Source organism: Labrus bergylta, chromosome 21 (assembly GCF_963930695.1).
Source record: "Labrus bergylta chromosome 21, fLabBer1.1, whole genome shotgun sequence".
Classification (NCBI taxonomy): domain Eukaryota; kingdom Metazoa; phylum Chordata; class Actinopteri; order Labriformes; family Labridae; genus Labrus; species Labrus bergylta.
In genome coordinates this window covers 6,010,818-6,031,618 of record NC_089215.1, presented here as the reverse complement: position 1 = coordinate 6,031,618, position 20,801 = coordinate 6,010,818, and the positions used below count along the sequence as shown (strand labels likewise).

The 20,801-nt window shown below is 40.9% G+C and overlaps 3 protein-coding genes across 4 annotated transcripts; 1 reads left to right on the top strand and 2 right to left on the bottom strand.

Moving 5' to 3' along the window:
- Positions 1-717: 717 nt before the first annotated feature.
- Positions 718-4,780, bottom strand: tbcc (tubulin folding cofactor C). Its single transcript, XM_065950065.1, has 2 exons — positions 4,622-4,780; positions 718-2,824 (listed from the first exon to the last, which is right to left on the bottom strand). The coding sequence occupies exon 2, from the start codon at positions 2,685-2,687 to the stop codon at positions 1,659-1,661; it is 1,029 nt and encodes a 342-aa protein (XP_065806137.1). The 5' UTR covers positions 2,688-2,824; positions 4,622-4,780; the 3' UTR covers positions 718-1,658.
- Positions 3,888-13,195, top strand: bicral (BICRA like chromatin remodeling complex associated protein). 2 transcript variants are annotated; one of them, XM_065950063.1, is made up of 13 exons: positions 3,888-3,975; positions 6,367-6,419; positions 6,656-6,701; positions 6,965-7,013; positions 7,145-7,210; positions 7,502-8,764; positions 8,854-8,902; positions 8,997-9,037; positions 9,146-9,195; positions 9,297-9,442; positions 9,564-9,658; positions 9,770-9,872; positions 9,979-13,195. In XM_065950063.1, the coding sequence occupies exons 3-13, from the start codon at positions 6,661-6,663 to the stop codon at positions 10,473-10,475; spliced, it is 2,400 nt and encodes a 799-aa protein (XP_065806135.1). In that variant the 5' UTR covers positions 3,888-3,975; positions 6,367-6,419; positions 6,656-6,660; the 3' UTR covers positions 10,476-13,195. The 2 variants fall into 2 exon arrangements, with proteins under 2 accessions (XP_065806135.1, XP_020486517.2); XM_020630861.3 differs by lacking the exon at positions 3,888-3,975 and adding an exon at positions 5,489-5,627.
- Positions 13,036-20,231, bottom strand: si:dkey-21c1.4 (mitochondrial nucleoid-associated protein 1). Its single transcript, XM_020630862.3, has 5 exons — positions 19,807-20,231; positions 17,764-19,155; positions 15,363-15,473; positions 14,670-14,786; positions 13,036-14,573 (listed from the first exon to the last, which is right to left on the bottom strand). Exons 1-5 carry the CDS (start codon positions 19,814-19,816, stop codon positions 14,545-14,547), a joined length of 1,659 nt encoding a protein of 552 aa, XP_020486518.2. The 5' UTR covers positions 19,817-20,231; the 3' UTR covers positions 13,036-14,544.
- Positions 20,232-20,801: the final 570 nt, after the last annotated feature.

Sequence of the window (20,801 nt, the reverse complement as noted above, 5' to 3'; positions counted from 1 at the left end):
TGTTAACCAGAAGTGCAAAAAAGCTTTAAGGTGCTGGGTATAGTGCAAAGCAAATATAAAGGGACATGAAGAAATAAACTGGTGTATGTGAATAAAAATAAAAATAAACTGTGATAATGTGTAGGATAAAAAAACAATGAAATATTTGGATAATCTTTAAAGTGATTTCTTGCTTTGAAATGTAGTTGTACACATAAGAGGGTAAACATCTGCTTATTTCAGTGGAATAGTATTGTTCATTTCCTGGAGTGCTATTCATAAGTATGTAAACGCATCCTGGATCTGCGTCTGTTTAAGATGCAGTTACTTCTTTTTAATTTGTACAATGTGTAAACAACATTTAGTTGAATATTGTAAGACTAGAACAACGGTGAAGATTTGATCTATGATTAGTGACTGCTATGTGTCCCTCATTCAAATCCACTCTAATAATAAAGCATTCATATTTCCCCACTCTGAAGTTCTTTAAAGCTTCTCTGTTACAGATTTTTAATTATTCTAAAATTGGGAAGGGGAATTCAACTGGTATTTGGAGTTTGTCTGTCCTGTACATTTCCATACAACTTCTGCATTTGAGTACCCTCTCTTAGGGCTGGGGGCGATATGACTTAAATGTTACAATAAAAATGTCATATCAGTCAATATTGATAATTATCACACATTCTTTCTAATTTAAAGGCTGATTTTTGCTCCTGAGTGAAAGTTGAAGATACCAGATTGTGATTTAGACATTCTTTATTGTCAGAACATGACAAACAATAATTGAAAAGAGGAACATTTTACAGTCAAAGGCACAGTGCACGGTGCTGGAAAACACTGAGAAACCTTATTTCGCAATAATTATCACTGTGCCCAGACCTATTCTTTTGCATATAATACATCTAAATGTTGTTCATTTATTCAACAATAGCAGGCTAGCACAATGATTTGTCCTTAATGGCAACAGCCCCCACTACACATATTCTAAACAACATTAGATTATTTTAAAGTAGGTAAATCCTGCATCTGATTTTAGTTTTTAAGAATGAATCAGAAAGTGTTTTACAATTTGTATTTTTTAGAATTTTAGAATTCACAACCTCACAAATCTGTTGATATCTAGGATTGCTCTACAATTCTGATATCAGTTTTATCATTTCAGTCACTACTGCATCAAAAATAAAGAACATCCTCTTTTTCTGGGCTCGTTGACAGTAAACATCTTTAGATTTTTAACAGTTTATCAGGTGTAACAACCCTGAATATGTCACCATGCGCTCTAGATTTTCTGTATTTTCTGACACTTTATAGACTCACTGATCAAAGTAAACAACAGTTAACCATGACATTAAAAGTTACAGCCAAGATCAGTTTATTAGGTGCTTGAATATTTGTGTTCATATACAAAAAACGGTGTGCAATAAATCTTTTCAGCAAAATTCCAATATATCTAAAAAATAAGGCTGAGAAGAAAGAACGTTAATCAAATGTCAGAGTTTTGCAATTGGCCTCTTGGTTTTCAATTGTTTTGATTCTGTAGTGTAGCTTTAAAAAGTTTCTTAAAGCAGTGCAACATAACCAGTTATAAAAAAAAAAAAACAGAAGCAGCATTAAAACATGTCAAGTGAGACTATTTGATTATTATTGGGAGTGCTTGGGCTGAAAACATGTCATTTTGATCACTCCACGGTCTGATTCTCGGGGTCCCAATCGGTCTTCCTGTCTGCCTCTGGAATCACACTCCAGTTAGGGGAAGGCGTTCCTGCAGCGAGCCAGTTGAAGTCATCCACCTGGCTCCAGTTGTTCCGGTCCCGGTCCAGTCCCGACACAGAAAAGTCCTCGTCCATGCTCGGATATGACCAGGAGAGCGGGGCAAAGCTCACTCCATGACAGTCCTCTATGATGGCCCTGCTTGTGACGTGCAGATAGACCTGAGTGTCTGTGGTGTTGTGGGTCCGTAGCTGCTGACACGGGAACGCCAGAACACTGCTTTTGCACTGGTCGATGAACACGGAGCTGGACACGGGCCCACACAGGATCTCACAGGTATCGATATTCTTCAGGTGCAGTGTGCTAGGGGAACCGAGCAAGCGGACCTTGCAGTTAGTGAGGTCAGTCAACAGCACATCCTGTTTGCTGATCTCCTCTGCTGTTTTTGTGACGCACACACTGTCCATGTTGGAGAAGCCGCACTTCACAGAGGGTGCAGAGCCACCCGCATGAGTGCTTGCAGACCCTGCAGGATTAGGCGCAGGGGGGTCTGACACTGGAGCTTTATCAGTGGCTTTGGTGCGAGCTCGAAAGGCAAACTTCTTCTTGGGTAGACCCTCCTCTCTGGTCTCTGCAATGGAGGACTGGAGCTTCTGCAGAGCAGCCTGGGCTTGTCTCAGATCGTACTGCTTCAAAAACAACGTGCTGTCGCTCAGGAACTTCTGCAGCTGCAGCGTTTTGGCCGTCGCCTCCTCCAGCTTTTGGGTCACATCAGCCCGGTGGGCTCCTGAGCAGCTGGACAGCAGCTCCTCGATGGACTCTCGCTCTGCGTTGAAAGCGCCGACGAAGTAGTCGCCCTTTTCCTCTGCGACAGACCGGCTCTCCTTCGCTTCCTTCCTCCGCTCGGCGTCATCCGTCCTCTCCTGGTGCCGCTTCTGCAGCTTCTCTTGCATCTTCGAGGCGCCGCTTTCCTGGCTAACTACAGCCGTGGCATCCATGTTGTTAAAACTGTCAGATATTGCGGATGTAGCCCAATGACGTCACACGGTCTTCTTCGTTCGTTGTTATTGACAAAGGCAGCGTTGGGGATTCAGAGCGCTTCCTGCTGTCCAGGAGTGTGTACTAAACAAACAGCCTGACGATTTAAAAATAATAATAATCAAACAAAATCCAAAGTCTGATTTTGTTTAGCTATCAAACTTGATAAAAGTGATGACAGCATGCATGTGGCTCCTGTATCTGTAGTCAAAATGTTTTATTAAGGATTGTACATTGTCTTTTTTTCACATAAAATACTATTTAAAAAAAACATTTTTTTGGAATACAATAAAGATAACCATCTCACGAATCTTTTAATGTGTAGAAAACAACAAATGAACATAGTTAAAAAATATATATATTTTTTTGCTTTTTATTCATATCAAAATAAAAATGTGTGGGAAAAAAGCCTTAACCATGTCCTCTAAAAATAAAATATAACAACTATTTTTTATTGTCTATTTTTTTGTATATTCTTAATTTATTTTATTTATTTTTTTAAATTGTACTGTGTTCACTTTTTGTTTGCAATCTTTGCTGCTGTAAATGTCCCCGTTGTGGGATAAATAAAGGATTATCTTATCTTAAGATAACGCTTACTTTTGCTTTAATAAAAATATTTTGAAAAAAACTTACTTGACCCGAAGTTGAATATAGATCTTTTTTTTTTTCACCTTCACTGTTTCTTTATAGTAGCCTATAGCATCAATTCACATTACATATATGTATATAATAGTAAGATATAAAGGCCTACAGATAGCCTAATAATATTCCGAATTATAAATAAATAAATTATGATATTATCCTTAAAACTCATTTGCCGTTTTGTGTTTCAAACACAACAACAAAGCAATATTTTGACTTAAACTTTTTTTTACCCGAGTTGACAAGAATTCCTTCGCAGGTAACACGTTTATATACTGTAACTATGGTGATACCTGGGTAACGCCAAGGTGTATCAGACACATCAGAGGCCCGCCCTCTACCGTTGGCAATGATTAATTCTATTAATAACATTTATCTGCACTCATGAGGTCAGTTAAGCATTCTATTATAACGTGTATAAATCTGAAAACGTGATTATAATTGCATTTACATTTTTATTTTTTTTTTAATTCAAAATCTGTCGGTCGTATCTTCTCGTGGAGGAATGATGATTTTGGGTCGCCTTGTTCTGTGCACTACCCCAACAACCCGTGCGGTGATGGCGAGGAAACCCCGTAGACAAGGCACTGCTTTTTCATGACGGTGAGTTTCCCTTTGAGTGTATTATAATTTTGTGATAAAAATTTCAAGGAAAAAACACACACAACCTCCTTCCTCCCTTCCTTCAGGGAGGGAAGAGAGTTTGAGCGGAGAGAAAAATCTATCCGAGACAGAACAGGGACAGTGAGAAAAAATATATGAGTGGGAGAGGGAGAAGAAGGAGGAGGAGGAGAAGGAGGGGGGGAGCAAATTAAAAGTTGCCAAATGGAGATATTGGGTTTCAAGAGGAGTGAGACAGGAGTAAAAGGGTTTGCCTCTAAGAGTCGTCTTTATGTTTTGCTATTCGGGATTAATATGTATGCCTCGACACGGTCTTGTCCTGTAGGTTTTTGTATTTTCCCCAACGACTTCCACTCGACGTTTCAAAACAGGCGTCGTCTCCACCGCGGCTACAGCTAACCAGAACAGGCCGGTGTTCATCGGGTCTAAAAATGTTGCGGAGCGTCCGGCGTCGGGTCTTCCAGTCCGGCGCGTAGGGTACGGGTTCAAAAAACCTCCCCCCCCCCCTCCAACACGGATTGAAACGCGTCGGTTCGACATATCGAGACAAATGTGACGTTTTTGTTTTTTCTTTCCCCCCAATGCTGGCAGAAGAGCCACATAAAAGAGGACAAATGGAAAAGCCTACCCCAGCACAGACAAGAAAGATCACGTCAGAGGACGACCAGCCAGGGCGTTTTTTTTTTTTTTTTGTTGCTGCTTGAATGCGATTATCATTCTGTCGATTCTATTTTTGGAAATAAAACTTGCAAGCGGCACATTTAGCTGACTTTCTTAAAGCAATGGAGAAACCATATCAGTCCAGGAGCAAAAAAAAAAAAAAAAAAAAAAAAAAGAAGGGGGGTGGGGGGGTAGCTGGACTGGAAGCATGCATGCTAGGAAGCCTTTCTGACGACGGATTTCAGCCTCGAATTAAACAAAAACATCCACTCTTTCGGATAAAATTGCTTTATTAAAACAACCCCGACTAAAATTGGTTTTCAATTTTTAAATGTTTGCATTTAAAGCCACTATTTAGACTAGTTTTACATGCATGTAGAGGGAATTCAGCTCTGCCTTGTTGCTACTGTTTGATTTTAACATCGAATATAAACTGCGCAACTTGTTCGCGTTCACGTTAGAATAAACTCACGTTTGAGATTTAATGTTTTAAATAAGTTATTTCGACTGTCGAGAGTCAGAGGGTAGTTTTCCACTGCAATTTATTTAACTTTTAGACAGTCCACATTTGGAGGGGAATTAATGAAATAAATTGTAACATAGTTAAATCGTTTGGCCTTTTGTTTTCCTATTTAAAAGGTGGACAGACTATTGTAACAGTTTTGTATCTTTTTTTTGAGACATTGTATCCACATTTGAAGGACAAAAGAAGCCTCGCTGTCAGTGTTTCCGCTCCTCTCTAATTACAAAATGCTATTTATTTGTAAAGGGTATTAAATAAATTACCCACTCTTGCAAAACAAACAGCTTTCGCATTTTTTACGTGGCATATTCGTGACAGTAAAGCGAGTTTTTTCTTCTTTTTTTTTTTTAAATCACATTTTGTTATGAAGAAGCCCTGTCGTCCTTTTGTTCTCCCCTCACCAAAGATGGAGGCTAAACGTGGCTCAGTTGAAAAGACAGCCCATGTCCTGGTAACAGCCATTTTGTAGCATTGCAGTTGTCACGTTGAACACATCCTCAAGAACACACAACCTTCATTTCTGTGTGACTTTTAAAAACAGAACAGCACGTCACATCATTTAAAGACAACTATTAATCAACATTCAAATGCTGGATTTGATTTCATTACATGTATTATTTCCAAGTGTCATTATTACATGAAAGAAATACATAGTACTGGTAACTAGAAATATAAGCCACCCTAACACTCTTATCTCATTACTTAGCTGTTATCACTTCTCACATGCTCATTTATGCTCCTCGTCCATTATGTAGCACCAACATGTAGCTGCGTACTTGAGCTGGCTGACACAACATAAAGCCAACACCTCTTTCAATGTAGAAACTCAAAACAACCATTCAAGGTATAAATGGAGCAGGGTGGAGTTATTTACACTCAAATGCCCATTTTTACTCTGTAAGACAACCAATGTGGGACAGCAGAGGAGGGTTATGGGTGGGAGTTAAGTGTGTCAGAGACAAACATCTGTAGGAGGGGATGAGGGCCATCCTGCTTCCTGCCTACATACAGATCTCCCATAGTACTGAATAACATGCCTGTCCGCCCCCCTTCTTCCTATCCAACCCATATTTCACACACCCATCTCTGTATTTTTTGTCACCTACTTCCCTTCCCCAGCCCTCCCACACAGCCTGTATCTGATATGTGTAATCATGTAATCTTATTAAACGCACCTTCTCACCCTGCAGCCCAGGAAACAAAGGTGTTAAATGACAGAACCAATGCTTCCTGCTGGAGATCTGTGAGTGAGATGTCCTTACTACAACTAACAATGACAGAATGTACATGCAAAACCATTGGAGTGCACACACTAGTACCTCAGAATACAACTAAAACAAGTGATTAATAAAGCCATATTACCTGGATAAATTAAGCTATTCATTTAGCTATTAGTCCATGTAAATTAAGACATGAATCACAAAATCTCTGATTTGTAACCGACGTCCTACTTCCTTTTATCGCTCTGTATTCTTTCAGGTGTCATGGATGATGAGGACGATCGCCGTCTTCTGGATATTTTAGGGTAAAACCCGTTTTTATAAAAACAGGCAATGCAGAGTGTGTCTTGAATCGTTTCCCAACATTATTATGGTTCCTCTTTCAAAGACAAGTATTTCCAAACATGTTAAATATTCCATTTTCTACATCTATTATAATCGTGTTAAGCTATTTTTCTACTAGGCATGAATTTATATATATTTTTTATACTCTTTAACTATCTGATTAAGGTGTGTTATAAGAATCTAAAACTGTCTTGGTTGCCCCCCCCCCCCCCCCCTTTTTTAGAGATGTGGAGGCACTGAATGACTATCTCCATGGCAGCAACAGCAATTCTGTGAGTGACTCTTCGAGAATGTATTCACAGTCATTCCTTACAAAGTTTGCCCTGAATCGTTCCCTTCGCTCCTTCAATGCATAAACAAAGTTCACTCATTCTGTGTCACACACTTCTTTTGGTTGCTGCAGATTGAGGAGGATGATGTAACGAACGCAGCTTATGGCTCGGATGGATCCTTCTTTACGAGTGACACGGTGAGCGAAGTTGTCGATAACTTTTTTGCCAATAACTTACCGGGGCCTAAAAAGGGAGAATTTTGCTTTTGGTGAGATTTGAGTAGCAACACAGTTGTAAGGGTTTACTTTTTAAAGGGGTAATCTACTTTGCACACTTAAGAGTTTTTTGTTATAGTTTAGTTTTTAGCACTGGTGGTAAAAAGGATCACAGATGTATGTGGCAGACCTACAGGGAAGGCTGTCTTGTATGCACCTCACATGCAGGCAGCTCTCCGCTTTCTACTCATTTTCTCTAAATGCTTCATTCAGGGTGGCTCCAACTCTGGCCTCAATAATGGCTCCTCTTCAATGGGCGAGTTTGGAGACGATTCAGCAGGGGCAGGCCTCCAGCTTTCCAGCAGCCTTTCATTTATCGAGGATGAATTGGGGCCGGAGACATCTCCTGGAGGGGTGGACCTCGGGGGCGAGGACCAGCCCTTTGACATCCTACAAAAGTCTCTCATGGAGGCTGACATTACAGAGCAGACTTTGGCCCAGGAGGCCTTACTGGACTCCCAGCCAGCTCCCACTCTGGTGCAGGCCCCCGTTCCCTTCCAGTCCCAGCTGGTTCCTGGGAGTTACGGAGGGGGAGTAGGTGTTGTAACCACGACAACAACTACGTTTCCTGCAGGCCAGTTCCTGCAGGGGGTGTCCCAACTGCCCAACGGCTCCGCCCAGCACATCCAAGTGTTGGGCTCGTTCGGGGCAGGCGGTGGCGTGATGACTTTGAGCAGCTTGGAGAGGACTCCTCAGATTGTTTTGAGGCAGGGGGCGCCTGTAGGTGCAACAGGGACCACACCAGGGGGGCAGGTGTTTGCCCCAACCCAAGGGCAGGTAGGACAAGTGGGCTTACCGTTCAAAAACATCCCCCTTCAAAACATCATCATCCAGAGAGGCCCTGGAGGGACCCAGACTCTTGTCAGACCCATCCAGCCCAAACCCCTCCAAGCTGGGGCTCAGACAGTCTACAGCCTTGGCTCCACCACCATGGCTAACATAGTTAACGCTAACACCGCTACACCTGGAGGACATTACACGACTAATGGCTCCATAGTGATGCAGCCGCCCATTGAGCAGCAGCAAACACAGGCCCAGACGAACATAACACCCGGACAGTTCCTGCTGCCCAACTCTTTGTCGCTCACTCCGGCCAGCGCCATCCACAACGGGCCTCTCGACCCCAACTCCAACACCCTCATGTCCAGTCAAAACACGGTACAGATTATCGCCGGGCAGAACTTCACCGCACAACCCGGAGGCCAGCTCATTTTGAATCAGGGCGTAGTCAGTGGGGGTCAAGTCGGAGGGGGTGTCACCCAAACATGGACAGGTGTTACCTGTGCTAGCGCCGCCCCCGTGCAGACGTCATGCGCTCCTGGGCGGCTGACTTTGGTAGGTACGCCGACGGCGGGGGTCGGCTGTCAAGGCCAAGTGACGGCTAGCCCTGTTCAGCGCCTACTAGTGACTCAGACTCAGAATTGCACTTCTCTGTCGCCTATACCTGGAACTGCTGAACAACAGGACTACAGGCAGGTGTGTACGCAGGAAACAGATTTTCTCCTTTATCTTCAACCTTGTGTTTTTGGTGTTATCTGACTGGCATCACTTTCACCCCATTTCAGAATTCTTCATCACCTGCCCTCAAACAGGCACAGCTCAGCAACCTCCAAGGTAACAGCAGCTGATGAATTATGTTGAGCTTGATTCATTTCAGTGTTTGTCTGACTTAATGAACATGCTTTGTTTTTGTTTCAATCTCTCTTAGGCATTACAACCATGACCCAAGATTCAACGCTAAACTCTCAGGTATGTCACTCCTTCTTCACCTCATTTGTTTTGCACTCCTGATGATTGGTGTGATAGGGATTACAGAATGCTTATCAGAAGTTTGGTATGTACACTTTATCTTCATAGGTCGGTGCTCAGAAGAGACCCGCCCTTCCACCAATTACAAGAGGAGGAATGTGAGTAACTTTGATCTTTCTGTGTGTTATTCATTTACCTTCTATGTAGATTATCATTCAGCCACTGAAGGTAATCGCCTCTTCTCCTGTCCCCTCTGTAGTATTTTACAACAGCTGAGGAAGGATCATAACGGAGTTCACTCTCCAGATCTGCGGCGATTTACGTCAGTCGACGATGCACTGCAAAGACTCCTCCCGTACCATGTTTTCCAGGGGACTCCGCCCAGCCACGATGAGTTCTCACAGGGTACAGCTTTGAATTGATCTGCTTTGACCCCTATATCTGCTGGAAACTCCAGCCCTGTAATGCAGCACGCTTACGCCTTCTTGAGGAAATAACGCAGACATTTGTGTCATTATGTCTACAGTGGACGAAGAATTTGAGGTCGTTGCAACTCAGGTGTTGATGAGGACGCATTCCATGGTGAACAAATACAGACGGCTGCTAATGGTGGAAGCTGAGGTAGCGACACACGTGTAAAATGTTTGCATACATACATACATGCATGTGTTTCATGTTAAAGCATGTTGCAGCATGAACAGGACTAACAGGTTGCCTCTCCATGCCCTGCAGCGTTTTAGCCCGTCATCAGAAATGGTGATGATCGACAGGACCTTCAACCAAGAGGAGCGCGGCAACCTTACCCAAGACAAACGCATGGTACTAGTGGATCCAGGTAAAAAAAAAAGAAAATAAAACAAAGATTAAAGGGATTTGGGAGCAAATTTGTCTGTTTTATGTAACTCTTGATGTCTTTTTTTTTTTTGGGGTCTGTTTTAAAGACGGTTTCTTAGAGGATTTCTGCTGTGGGATGAAATCCAAACTTTTCCAGGATCCCGTCCCCTCTCAGTCGTCGTCCAGCTGTAGTAAAAACCAGCCAGACAGAGGCTCCACAGAGCCACCGTACAGGACAGACTCCCAGCCCGCGTACGGAGACCCGGGAGGGGCCGATGCTGCAGGTACATGTGCAGCAGCAGCAGCAGCAGCAGCAGCAGCAGACAGAGTCCAACCCCCGCCCTTAGACAACAAGAGAGTCCTGGAACTGAAGAGATCCCAGCAACACTACGTGCCGAGCAGCAGCGGCAACAACAGCCTCACAGCTAACAGTTCTCTTCAAGGTAACCCCCCGCCTCCCACAGCAACAACAGGCGGACAGACGCACTACCCGGTGTCCCAACACCCCATCCAACCCCAGTACCCGCCTCAGCTCAGCTCGCCCGCTCCCCCTGACACAGACACTGCTTTAGAAGCGGCAGTCAACAGCATCCTGGAATGTTAAGACTGAATCTCTAATGAATGAACGATTTCACTTCTTTAATGTGTTTTATTTTTTATTTTGTAACTCTCCATTTGTTTTCTATGTTGTTTCCCCTCCTTTAAACCCCGTGTGAAGAGAGGCTAACTCTTCTTTCTGCTCGATTTTCTTTGTGTCACCATCTCCGGCCATGTAGGGTGTCTTTAGGTCTTTTTTCTTTATCATTTGGGGGCAGGGCGGGGTGGGGTGGAGTAATGATGTAGAAGTTAAATGTGCACTTAAAAAGACCTATAAAGACCCGGGAATGCGTGCAATGGAATAGTTTAACAGACGGAAGAAGTTTTGTTTATTTTACTGTTGTTGTTGTTGTTTTAAAGGGTTCGGTCTGGGACTTGAGTAGCTTGAAAGAGTTCCCCTCTCTTCACACACACACACGCACACACACCCTTAATATTCTGTGCCAGTTGATAAACCTCACTACCTATGCTGAAAAACAGGGATGAGAAGGAGGAACAAAAAGACGACTCGGTGCCTAATTCTAGGTTTTTATTTGAAGTGTTTACATAAAGAAGCTCTACTCAAAAAAAAACAAAAAGTCCTTTCGCTCGCTCGGCTCTCTCCTGCTTTCCAAACATGCACAGTGCACACAGACGTGCTTTACATCGTTAGCTAGATGAATGGTTCCGAGGTTATTTTCTTTTAAGGGGAGGTAAGTAGTGGACTAATTGCACTAATCGTACTGGCTCATTTTCAGGAACTACATGTTTCCATAGAAAGTGTACACGAGTGCTTAACAGAATGTGAACCAAAATCTATTCGCCTGCTTTCAGCTGCCTGCAACGGGATAACCTCTTCCTCACACTAGAAACCCCCGCCACATAGACATTCATAGCAGTTCTACTGTAAACGGCAATGCTTTTGTTTTCTTGTCACATTTGTTTTTCTTTTGTACCTTAAAGGTATGCAAGCCCCGACACAGACACCGGACAAATCTCAACCTCTCTTTTTATCATTTCACAGTGAGCTTGTGTCATGGGCGTTCAGTCCTCAGATTGAGGAAGATATTTTACAGTATCTTTTATTTTATTTTTTAAATGTTTTTTATTTCCTCATTTTAAGTAATACGAGAAAATATGACTGTTTATGTTGGTTGTGTTGTTCCCCCCCCCTCCCCCCCCCCAGCTCTGTGAACATGACGATGTCTTTGGGGTCATTGATTGTACGTTTGTCTGCCTTCTGCATATAATTATATTATGAACATATCTATCAATCTATCTATGCTTTACAACTTCGACGCGTCCGTCAGTGTGTGTGTTTGTGTGTGTGTGTGTGTGTGTGTGTGTGTGTGTGTGTGTGTGTGTGTGTGTGTGTGTGTGTGTGTGTCTGTGTGTGTTAATCCACCACACTCAGACACTGATTTTAGGTCTATGTTTTCATGTACTTTGGTCGTTCGATTGCCACACTCTTGACTATGTTCCCAAATGTTCACCTTCCAGCGTTTATCTTCAAGTGTTCCTCACATTTCCTCTCTGAGCAGCGCAACCAAATTTCAAAATAGGAGAGAGTGTGATCGTGTCCAGAATCTACTCATATCTTTATGTCTTTTGCGTTGCTTACAAAACAACATGTGTGGCTGTTTAAAAAAAAAAAAAAAAAAGAAGTTTTCTCTGCAGCTGTGTCCCTAAAATGACTCCCCACTGTGGTCTAGTTTGTAGAGTTTTCAATTTGAAGCTTCAGTTTTTTTTTAAGAGCCAACACTTGACTTACTGTGATATTTGTTAGGCGTATTAATGAACCCTGAATATTAGCCATGTTTTTTTTTTTTTTTCTGGTTTTAGAATGACATCTGTGAAATAAAAAAATCACAGAAATCTGCACTATAGTTTGAATAAGAACGGGCGTTTTCGTCCACATTCATCACAGGACCAAAGCTTAGGTTAATTGTGTTCAACTTGATTCTGGACAGTGTCGCCTCTCTCCTATAAACGTGTCTGTGAAATATGCTTGCCAATAGGCTACAGAGCAGACTGAAGGCCTTTTATATGCGATGATAAGTTCTGTGTTTGACTGCCAGTGGCCATTACAGCCCGCCTGCATCTCTGCCTATAGACCTCTTCTATGTACCAGTGCACACTGAGAGAACTGGGCTCTCTGCTTTGATAACAAATCTCTAATGGTATGTACAGGCCAAGGGAGATATGGTTTTAGTTTCTCCTACAAGTCGTTGCTGCAAGACTTTGTGCCTCTATAGCACTTATATTCACGAGAAAGCTAGTTTTAGAACTTGCACAACGTAGGGACGTGTGCAGCAGCGTTGGTGAAACATTGTGTTATCATGATGCATATCAGCGTCTTTGAGGGCCTGGTAGGAACAAACTGTGCTTTCTCTCTCCTGTTCTCAATGCAGAGATGTGTTTCTTTCTGCCTACATTTTCACTGTTGTTTTGTCTCACATGATTTGTATAGTTTGTTGTTTTTTTGTATAAAAATGAAAAGTGAAACACAAAATATTTATAATTTTTGTATGGAGAAAAAAAAACAAACAAACAAACAGAGGAATGTAAAAGAAAAAAACAAGAGAAAATGCAAATTATTTTTTATTGTGTTGCCTGAGGAGCGGCATCAGGAAAAAAAAAAAAACAAGTTGTTACAGAAAATACTGTCATTTCTTCATTTGTAGCTAATGTGTGTGTTCACTACAGCAGCAAGGAGAGTCAACAATAAATTCATTTTGAATACAATCACACACTGGTCCAGTCCCAGCTGAAAAAAACCCTCCTTCAGTGTCCCTCCATTACTATTCAGTGAGTGCTCACATACTCGCACTGGCAGACTGAGCATGCATAATGACATCATGTGACAGAGGAAGCTTTTGCAAAACAAAACAGGATTTGTAACCCTCTGCTACACAGATAACATTTTATTCTCACTGATTTTAATGTTAGGACATTTTTTTTTTTACTTTCATGTTTCGTTACATTCAGGCTGCCTGAGTACGATTTTTATCGAGTTTAAAATCTCTTTGGTTTCCCTTTTAATCCCCTCGTGCACCCGGTCTCCAGAGCCTCTGCACAAAGCAGCAAAGCAAACTCTGCATAGCAAAACATTTTGACTGCCCAGCCCCTTTGATTTTTAGTAACACAAGAAAACAGTGACACCTAGTGGAGCTCCTGGGAAACACAGCGGGACTGTCATACACGCCCTATGATGACCAAATTAGTCCTTTTCAGTGGTTCCCTGGTTAACCTTTTTCAGTCCTTATATAAGATAGAATAAATAAAATATACATGTGAATAAACGATTTGAAAGTAAAAAGTAATACACACAAGATGCAATACAATGACTACAGCATGTCATTTTAAATGCCCTGAAATGTGCAAATCACTTCAGTGTTAAACTGCTGTCATCATAGTCACAACTCCTCTGGCTGTAAAGGAATATTTCAACTCTTTCGGGAATGACTAGTTCATTTTCTGATGAAGAATTCAACTGGATGGTAAGTGCCATACATGAAAATCTGCCCCAAACGAGGCTACACCCAGCAGCTAATTAGCTTTAAAATGAAACATTTTCACACATGCACTCCTGAAAATGTCTAGAACATTTCTGGACAGGCTGCTCCTGAAATCTTCCTGAGTTGCCTGTTCAAGTATGCACCTCACAGCGGGAGACCATCACTTTTAAAAAGGTAAGTGATGCCCTATTTAAATAAAGAAAACGCAACGATACATTTGAAGCATTTGGTTGCGGGATTTGTCAGCATCTGACTCGGCCAGGTGAGCTTTTCAGCGACCCTCCGGTTTGGACCTCATGCTAAGCTAAGCAGCCGCTGGAAGTAACTCCCAGGTAACAAGTATAAAACTTCATCTCATTCTATCGCAGTTGGTATCTCATCCAAACCGTTGTACTTTTGCTATGAATCTTTAAAATGAATGCTACCTTGTTGAGAAACTGATAACAATCAAACCTCTGGAGTAGTTCAGATCTGAATAAATGATATGTAATAAACCTTGAAGTGAAGAAAATGTCGCATCTTCCACAACTGCTGTTCTCTCACTCAGAGTCTCTCTTGTACAATCATCTTCTCCTGGCTTCAGTGGTGCTTCCTCCAGCGATCACGTTCTGGAAATAAACATTAAACAGACCTGCTGAGTTATCTCCACACGTGTGCAGTTTATTCTAAATGCAGCCCCAACTGAGAGTGATCCAAACACTTACTTATATGAGGGTAACTCCAGATGTAGCTGAGCACACAGTATCCTGCTAACAACATGCCCACTCCACCTACACCACCTTTCCTCACATCAATGTACCTCTTGTAATACCACTGCCAGCCTGAGAGAAATACAGAAGAAGAGAGAAAACGTGTTAAACTTAAACTCCAGTTAGATGAGAAGACTGAAGCCCCTCTCATATTCAAATATTGAGATTTTTAAACGCAGCCTTAAAACTCATTTATTCAGTCTGGCTTTTATACAGTGCTTTATTCAAATCTTAACATTATTGTATTGTCTTTTTTTATCCTACTACAATTTTAAATATTCTTCTCCTATGTATTCATTTTAATATCTTATTGCTTTGTGTCATATTTTATTTTTTCATTTTTATACATATTTTTTTTAATTCTTATTGGTGTGCATTAGTCTCTCTATGATTTTATAAACTACTGTTTTGTCCATAACTTTTCTGCACTTTGAACAGCAATTTAATTTGTCTGAAAGATGCTGTATAAATAAAGTTTGATTGATTGATTGATATCTGTCCTTTAAATAGCTTAGACCAAGCGCTTGTTAGCATAGCAGAAAGACTTAAAAGAGAGCTAAAAAGCTATCCTAGCTCCATGCCTTGGTATAAAAGAATAAACTAATACAAACATTTGAATATGTGTGAGATGTGTATGATGAGATTCACCTCTTCGCACCATGTGCACCACATCTCTGGGATGGCTGGGAGTTTTGCAGGCCAGCCACTCAGGTAGCTCCCTCAGTCTCACCTGTCCAAGACCTCGCTCTGTCAGAGCACCTACAATAAAAGACACAAAAGCAGACATCCTGATGAATACATGCTAGTTTTTTTCCTTTCTGACACCACTTCCAGTACCTAGAATTCCATCTGTCTGTTGAAGACTGCTCTGATGAAGAAAACAAAACCATAGAATAATGTGTTTAACAGTTGTGTTCTGCTAACCCTGTATGGATTGTATATGATTGCTTTTATGGTTGTAAAGCTTGGCTGATTAGGATAGGATAGGATAAAACTTTATTGATCCCCAGAGGGGAAATTCGGGCGTTACAGCAGCACAGACAAGAAAGCTCAAATACACATTAAACAGAATAGATAAGATAAATAAAAATAAAAATAAAAACAGGGGGTATATACAGTACAAAATGAATGATGAAGTTAACTGGGGGGAATTGAGAATTGAAACAGTATTTGAAGAGAATGACAAGATAAAGTGACAAGTGATGATTAAAGTGACTTGGTATGATAAATAAATAGCAGCAAGTGATGTAAACAGCAGAGAAGAGAGGCAGTGTTGTACCACAGTACTGCAGAGTGCAGTTATATAATATAATGTAGTATAATATAATGTAGTATATAATATAATATAATGTAGTATAATATGATATAATATGATATAATGTAGTATATAATATAATATAATGTAGTATAATATGATATAATATGATATAATGTAGTATATAATATAATATAATGTAGTATAATATGATATAATATAATGTAGTATAATATGATATAATATAATATAATGTAGTATGATATAATGTAGTATAATACAATATAATATAATGTAGTATAATATGATATAATATGATATAATGTAGTATATAATATAATATAATGTAGTATAATATGATATAATATGATATAATGTAGTATATAATATAATATAATGTAGTATAATATGATATAATATAATGTAGTATAATATGATATAATATAATATAATGTAGTATGATATAATGTAGTATAATACAATATAATATAATGTAGTATAATATGATATAATATAATGTAGTATAATATGATATAATGTAGTATAATATGATATAATATAGTGCAATATTAACAATATAGTGTAATATAATGAAATGTTATATAATATAGACTAGTATAATAATATTACACTGAATCTTCACTTTAAAAAACTAGCTTAGCATAACGTTAGCTCTAGCTTGAATCACAGCCGGTTGTGTTTTTAATGGACTCCTTCACAGACGCAGAATCACAAGAAAATACTGGAGCGCACACATTTGTCAACTAATTTGACTATTTTACCAGAGATGCAGAAGTTGTCAGTTGTTGAATGTTGTTTTTTTTTTTACACACAATCAGGCAGACAACTGTATTTGAATGCTATGATTTTTTCTTACTTTCATTACTGTATATCATATATCTATGTAAGACTGTCTTAAAACCCATGAGGTCACTTCACAAACAAGCCCTTAAAACTCTGGACAGGAAACCACAACAGTATCATCATTCTGATATTCCTGATGAATATAAAATTCTAAGCTTTGACGATAACATTTTTTATACCGATGTCCGCTTAGTGTACAAAATAATCCATGATGCCGCTCCCCCCCACCATTGAAAAGCTTTGTGAAACTTCGCTCTGAGCTGACCAGCAGATCTTCAAGGTCTGCCTCTGACGGAGATCGCAGTATTCCTAAACGTGGCTCCGCTTTAGCACAATCAGTTTTTTTTTGTTTTTTCTTCGTTTAAAGCCGTCAAAGAATGGAATAGTCTTCCAGCTGGTCTTAAAACTTTGCAACAAACTTCTGCACTTTCACCCGGGAAGTCAAAACAAAAAGGATTTTAAGGAACCAGTCTTGTCAGCGTTAATGTTTCATCTCGACAACCTTTTCGATCTCTCAGGGAAACTTGTACATAATGTTGTAATATCTGTAAATTGTTCTATGTCTTTCTTCTCTCTTATGAAATGTGTGTGTGTGTGTGTGTGTGTGTGTGTGTGTGTGTGTGTGTGTGTGTGTGTGTGTGTGTGTGTGTGTGTGTGTGTGTGTGTGTGTGTGTGTGTGTGTGTGTGTGTGTGTGTGTGTGTGTGTGTGTGTGTGACTGGTTGATTTGTATTTTGCTATTGCCATCATCTGCCCAGGGACAACAGATGGAAATAAGCTCGTACAAAGCGTCTCTTCTCTTCTGAGACTAATGTTTTTTTTGTACACTGTCCCTGATTCAATTAAACGATTAAACTAAAAAAAACTAAACTAAACAACAAACTCGCTCAGTCCTACTTTTTTTTTTTTTTTTTTATCTCTCACATACTGACCTTTTGCTCCATTTCCAGCAGTGTTTTTTTGCCTCCTGACCTCCAGCTGTGACCCATCACCGAATCTTAACATCTCCTCCCTCGCTGGCAGAGCTTGTGGAGGAAGACGTAAAGCGTGAGCGAGCGAGGGGGGTTGACAGAGGAGTCCTGCGTGGCGTTGGCCTGCCTTCAACGCCTCGTTCACCCTGACCGCCGGCGGAGGGGGCGTGGCTTTGTTCACCTGCGATGATAGATAGCCAGAAAGAACGGAAGCCTCGGGGAGTCCAGGCTGAGGGGAAACATGGTGTTGTAGAGGTGTTAAAGTTGCTTCTTTAGACTTTGAACTTCTCCCTGTAGCTGATTGTCGCTCTGCACTTCGAGAACTGTTGCTGGAAAGCTCGTTCGGAGGAGTTTGAGTTGAAACCAAGTTGCTTTCTTCATTTCCTGTTGGAAGCGCAGGTCTGATTTCGCCGCTTAGATCATCGGTTCGAATCTGGCTCAGGATGCTCGGCCTGTTGTGCGGACGGTTTTTAGCGCGGCCTAGAGTGGCTTTAACATCCTGGAGCGTAATCCTACCTTCTGGTTTTGAGAACATCTCACTCACGGGTAAATCTGTACCTCCCACATCAGTTGTTACCCAGAATCCGCCTCTTAAACGTGATTTTGCAGTACGGTCATTTACTTCAGAGTCCGGAGAGGTTTCATTGATTGGAAGAGGAGATGGTATGGCGTTCTTTGTCCTCGTCGCCTTCATTTTAGACGCACCTTCGGGTTTGGAGCCCTTAGATAAAAACACAGGATGTGAAGTGTCCTGTCCTAAGGCTTCGTCAAGATTTGTTTTGGTTTCTGTCTGTATGTTTAGAGAGTTTAGAGAATCTGTCCCAAGTGGAGCCGACGCTGAAGGCAGGTCCTCCGGTGCAGATCTGGTCCCCTCCCCTGATCCTTCAGAAACCTGTTTGGACTTTGCAGCCTCGATCAAAGCACGGAGACTCTTTCTTTTGGGCTCCGAGACGTTGGAAGGTGGAGACGGCGACGGGGAGGCGCCGAGTGAGGTAGAGGAGACGATCTTAGCCGCCTTGATTTGTTCCGACAGCTTTTCTTTCTTCTTCTTCTTCTTCGTTGGTGAGGAAGCTAATACCGAACTTGGGGGTGTTGACGGTGGGACTGATGATACAGAAGGAATCTTTGTGCTCTTCTTTGACCGCGGACTTGCTGTCACTGGGAGCGTCTGTGTTGACTTTTCCTCCCCCGCTTTCGCTTGGGACGAGGCGGCGGCCAACTGCGAGGAAGACGGTGTCTGATTTGCTGCGACATCGTGTTTGGCTGGAGGTGCTTTGGAGCTCCCTGCTGCCTTGCAGTGTGGCAGATGACTTTTCAGCCTTTTGTACGTCTTCCCACAGAAAGGGCAGACCTCTGCGGAGAAAACAGTGACAGTGAGTAGTTCAAGAGAGGAAAGCCACCGGGCTATTTCCAGGCGAAGAAGTTGCTTGGAGACACGGATTAAGATAAATGGGATCAATTCATTAATTATCAACACATTCAGTTATCATGAGGTATATAGGTTGGAAAGAAAAGCATCGAAACGTCAGATTTTGGGTGGTGGCGTAGTGGTTAGTGCAAAAGGCCCCATGTACGGACGCTGTGGTCCTCGGTTTGAATCCGACCTGTTTCTCCCCTATCGCTACAACAAAAACAAATCTTAAAGAAAAAAAAACAACAACCTCAAATCAAACTTTAAAATTAAATCAAAGATCAAAAATAGTTGCTTATTAATTCGTGTTGTCAGATTGTTGTTTTGCTCTAATTATGTTTGCATAAATTCACATTAAGTAAAGACATATTTTCCAATAAGTGTCCTTTATTATGTTACTTTGCTCTAAACAGGTTGACCTTGTCACTGAAAGAACAAATCTTCAGGAAGAACTTGAAGAAGCCTGTCAGCTGTTTTTAAATCATGAAGTAATTCCGCTTTCCAACACGAAAACAAAACGCAGACACTTATAATATTGGTTGTCATTATGTCACTCTGTGAATCCCCCAAAAAAACAACACTGTGACACTTACCAGAACTCATTTTTGCACGCGACTGTGAAGCAGCCAATCAGGAGAGAATCATGATCCGAGAGTCGAAGGAGTGACGTCATCTATCCCATCGTATCAACCGTATCAACGCACATGGTCTTAACTTTTATCAGACTTTAGAGTGAAGCACGTTTTCACATTCAGAGTCGTCACAGAGTGTTACAGTAAAACGGAAAGGCCCCCTGTAGGGAGGTAGCGCGTTAGAAGCCTGAACACAAATTGCTGGGGAAAAAAAAAAAAAAAGTCGCTATTTAGTTTTTATCTGGATGAATCGCTGTTGTTTAAATCAGCAGCATAGACTAGATTCTTTAGAGAAGGGAATTAACGGGGCTGTCTGATACACACACAAAGAGTTAATCGTAGACCTGCTGTGATACTGAATTAATCCGATGAGTAGGTGTGTCATTCGCCGCTATCTACTTCCGGTTTCGCCAGCATCCCAAAATATACGACTTTGATATATATATATATTTTTTTTTTATTAAAGAAAGGCGTCCGAAACGTTGATCAGTAAGAATTATCATAAAATAAGCACATTAAAAAAACTTCTCCAACGACAATAAAAAAGAAACAAAAATAATATATAAAGGAACTTTGATGTTTCTCGAGCTTCTGATGGTCTCCAGGCAACAGCGAACTGATCATTATGGTGTATTGTACGATTCAAGCAGGAACCATGTTTGACTTTTGTTATGTTTTGTTAGTAGGATTACAAAGACATGTCTCTTTACATTATTGTTTCTTATGACAAAGAAATATTTTTGTTTTATCTCCTTGGAAGAAAAATGTATAAGGATGTTGATCCTAGAATTTAAACTCAGGGCACCTCATCCTTTTTTTGATTTTATTTACCATTCATTAGTCACCTGTCGAATTTCATAACCATGTATTTAAATGATGTTCAGTTCAAGTTTGAGTGGTTGTTAATTTTGTATTTCAATTTAATGCACATCCCTAAGATAGTACTGGGGGTGGGG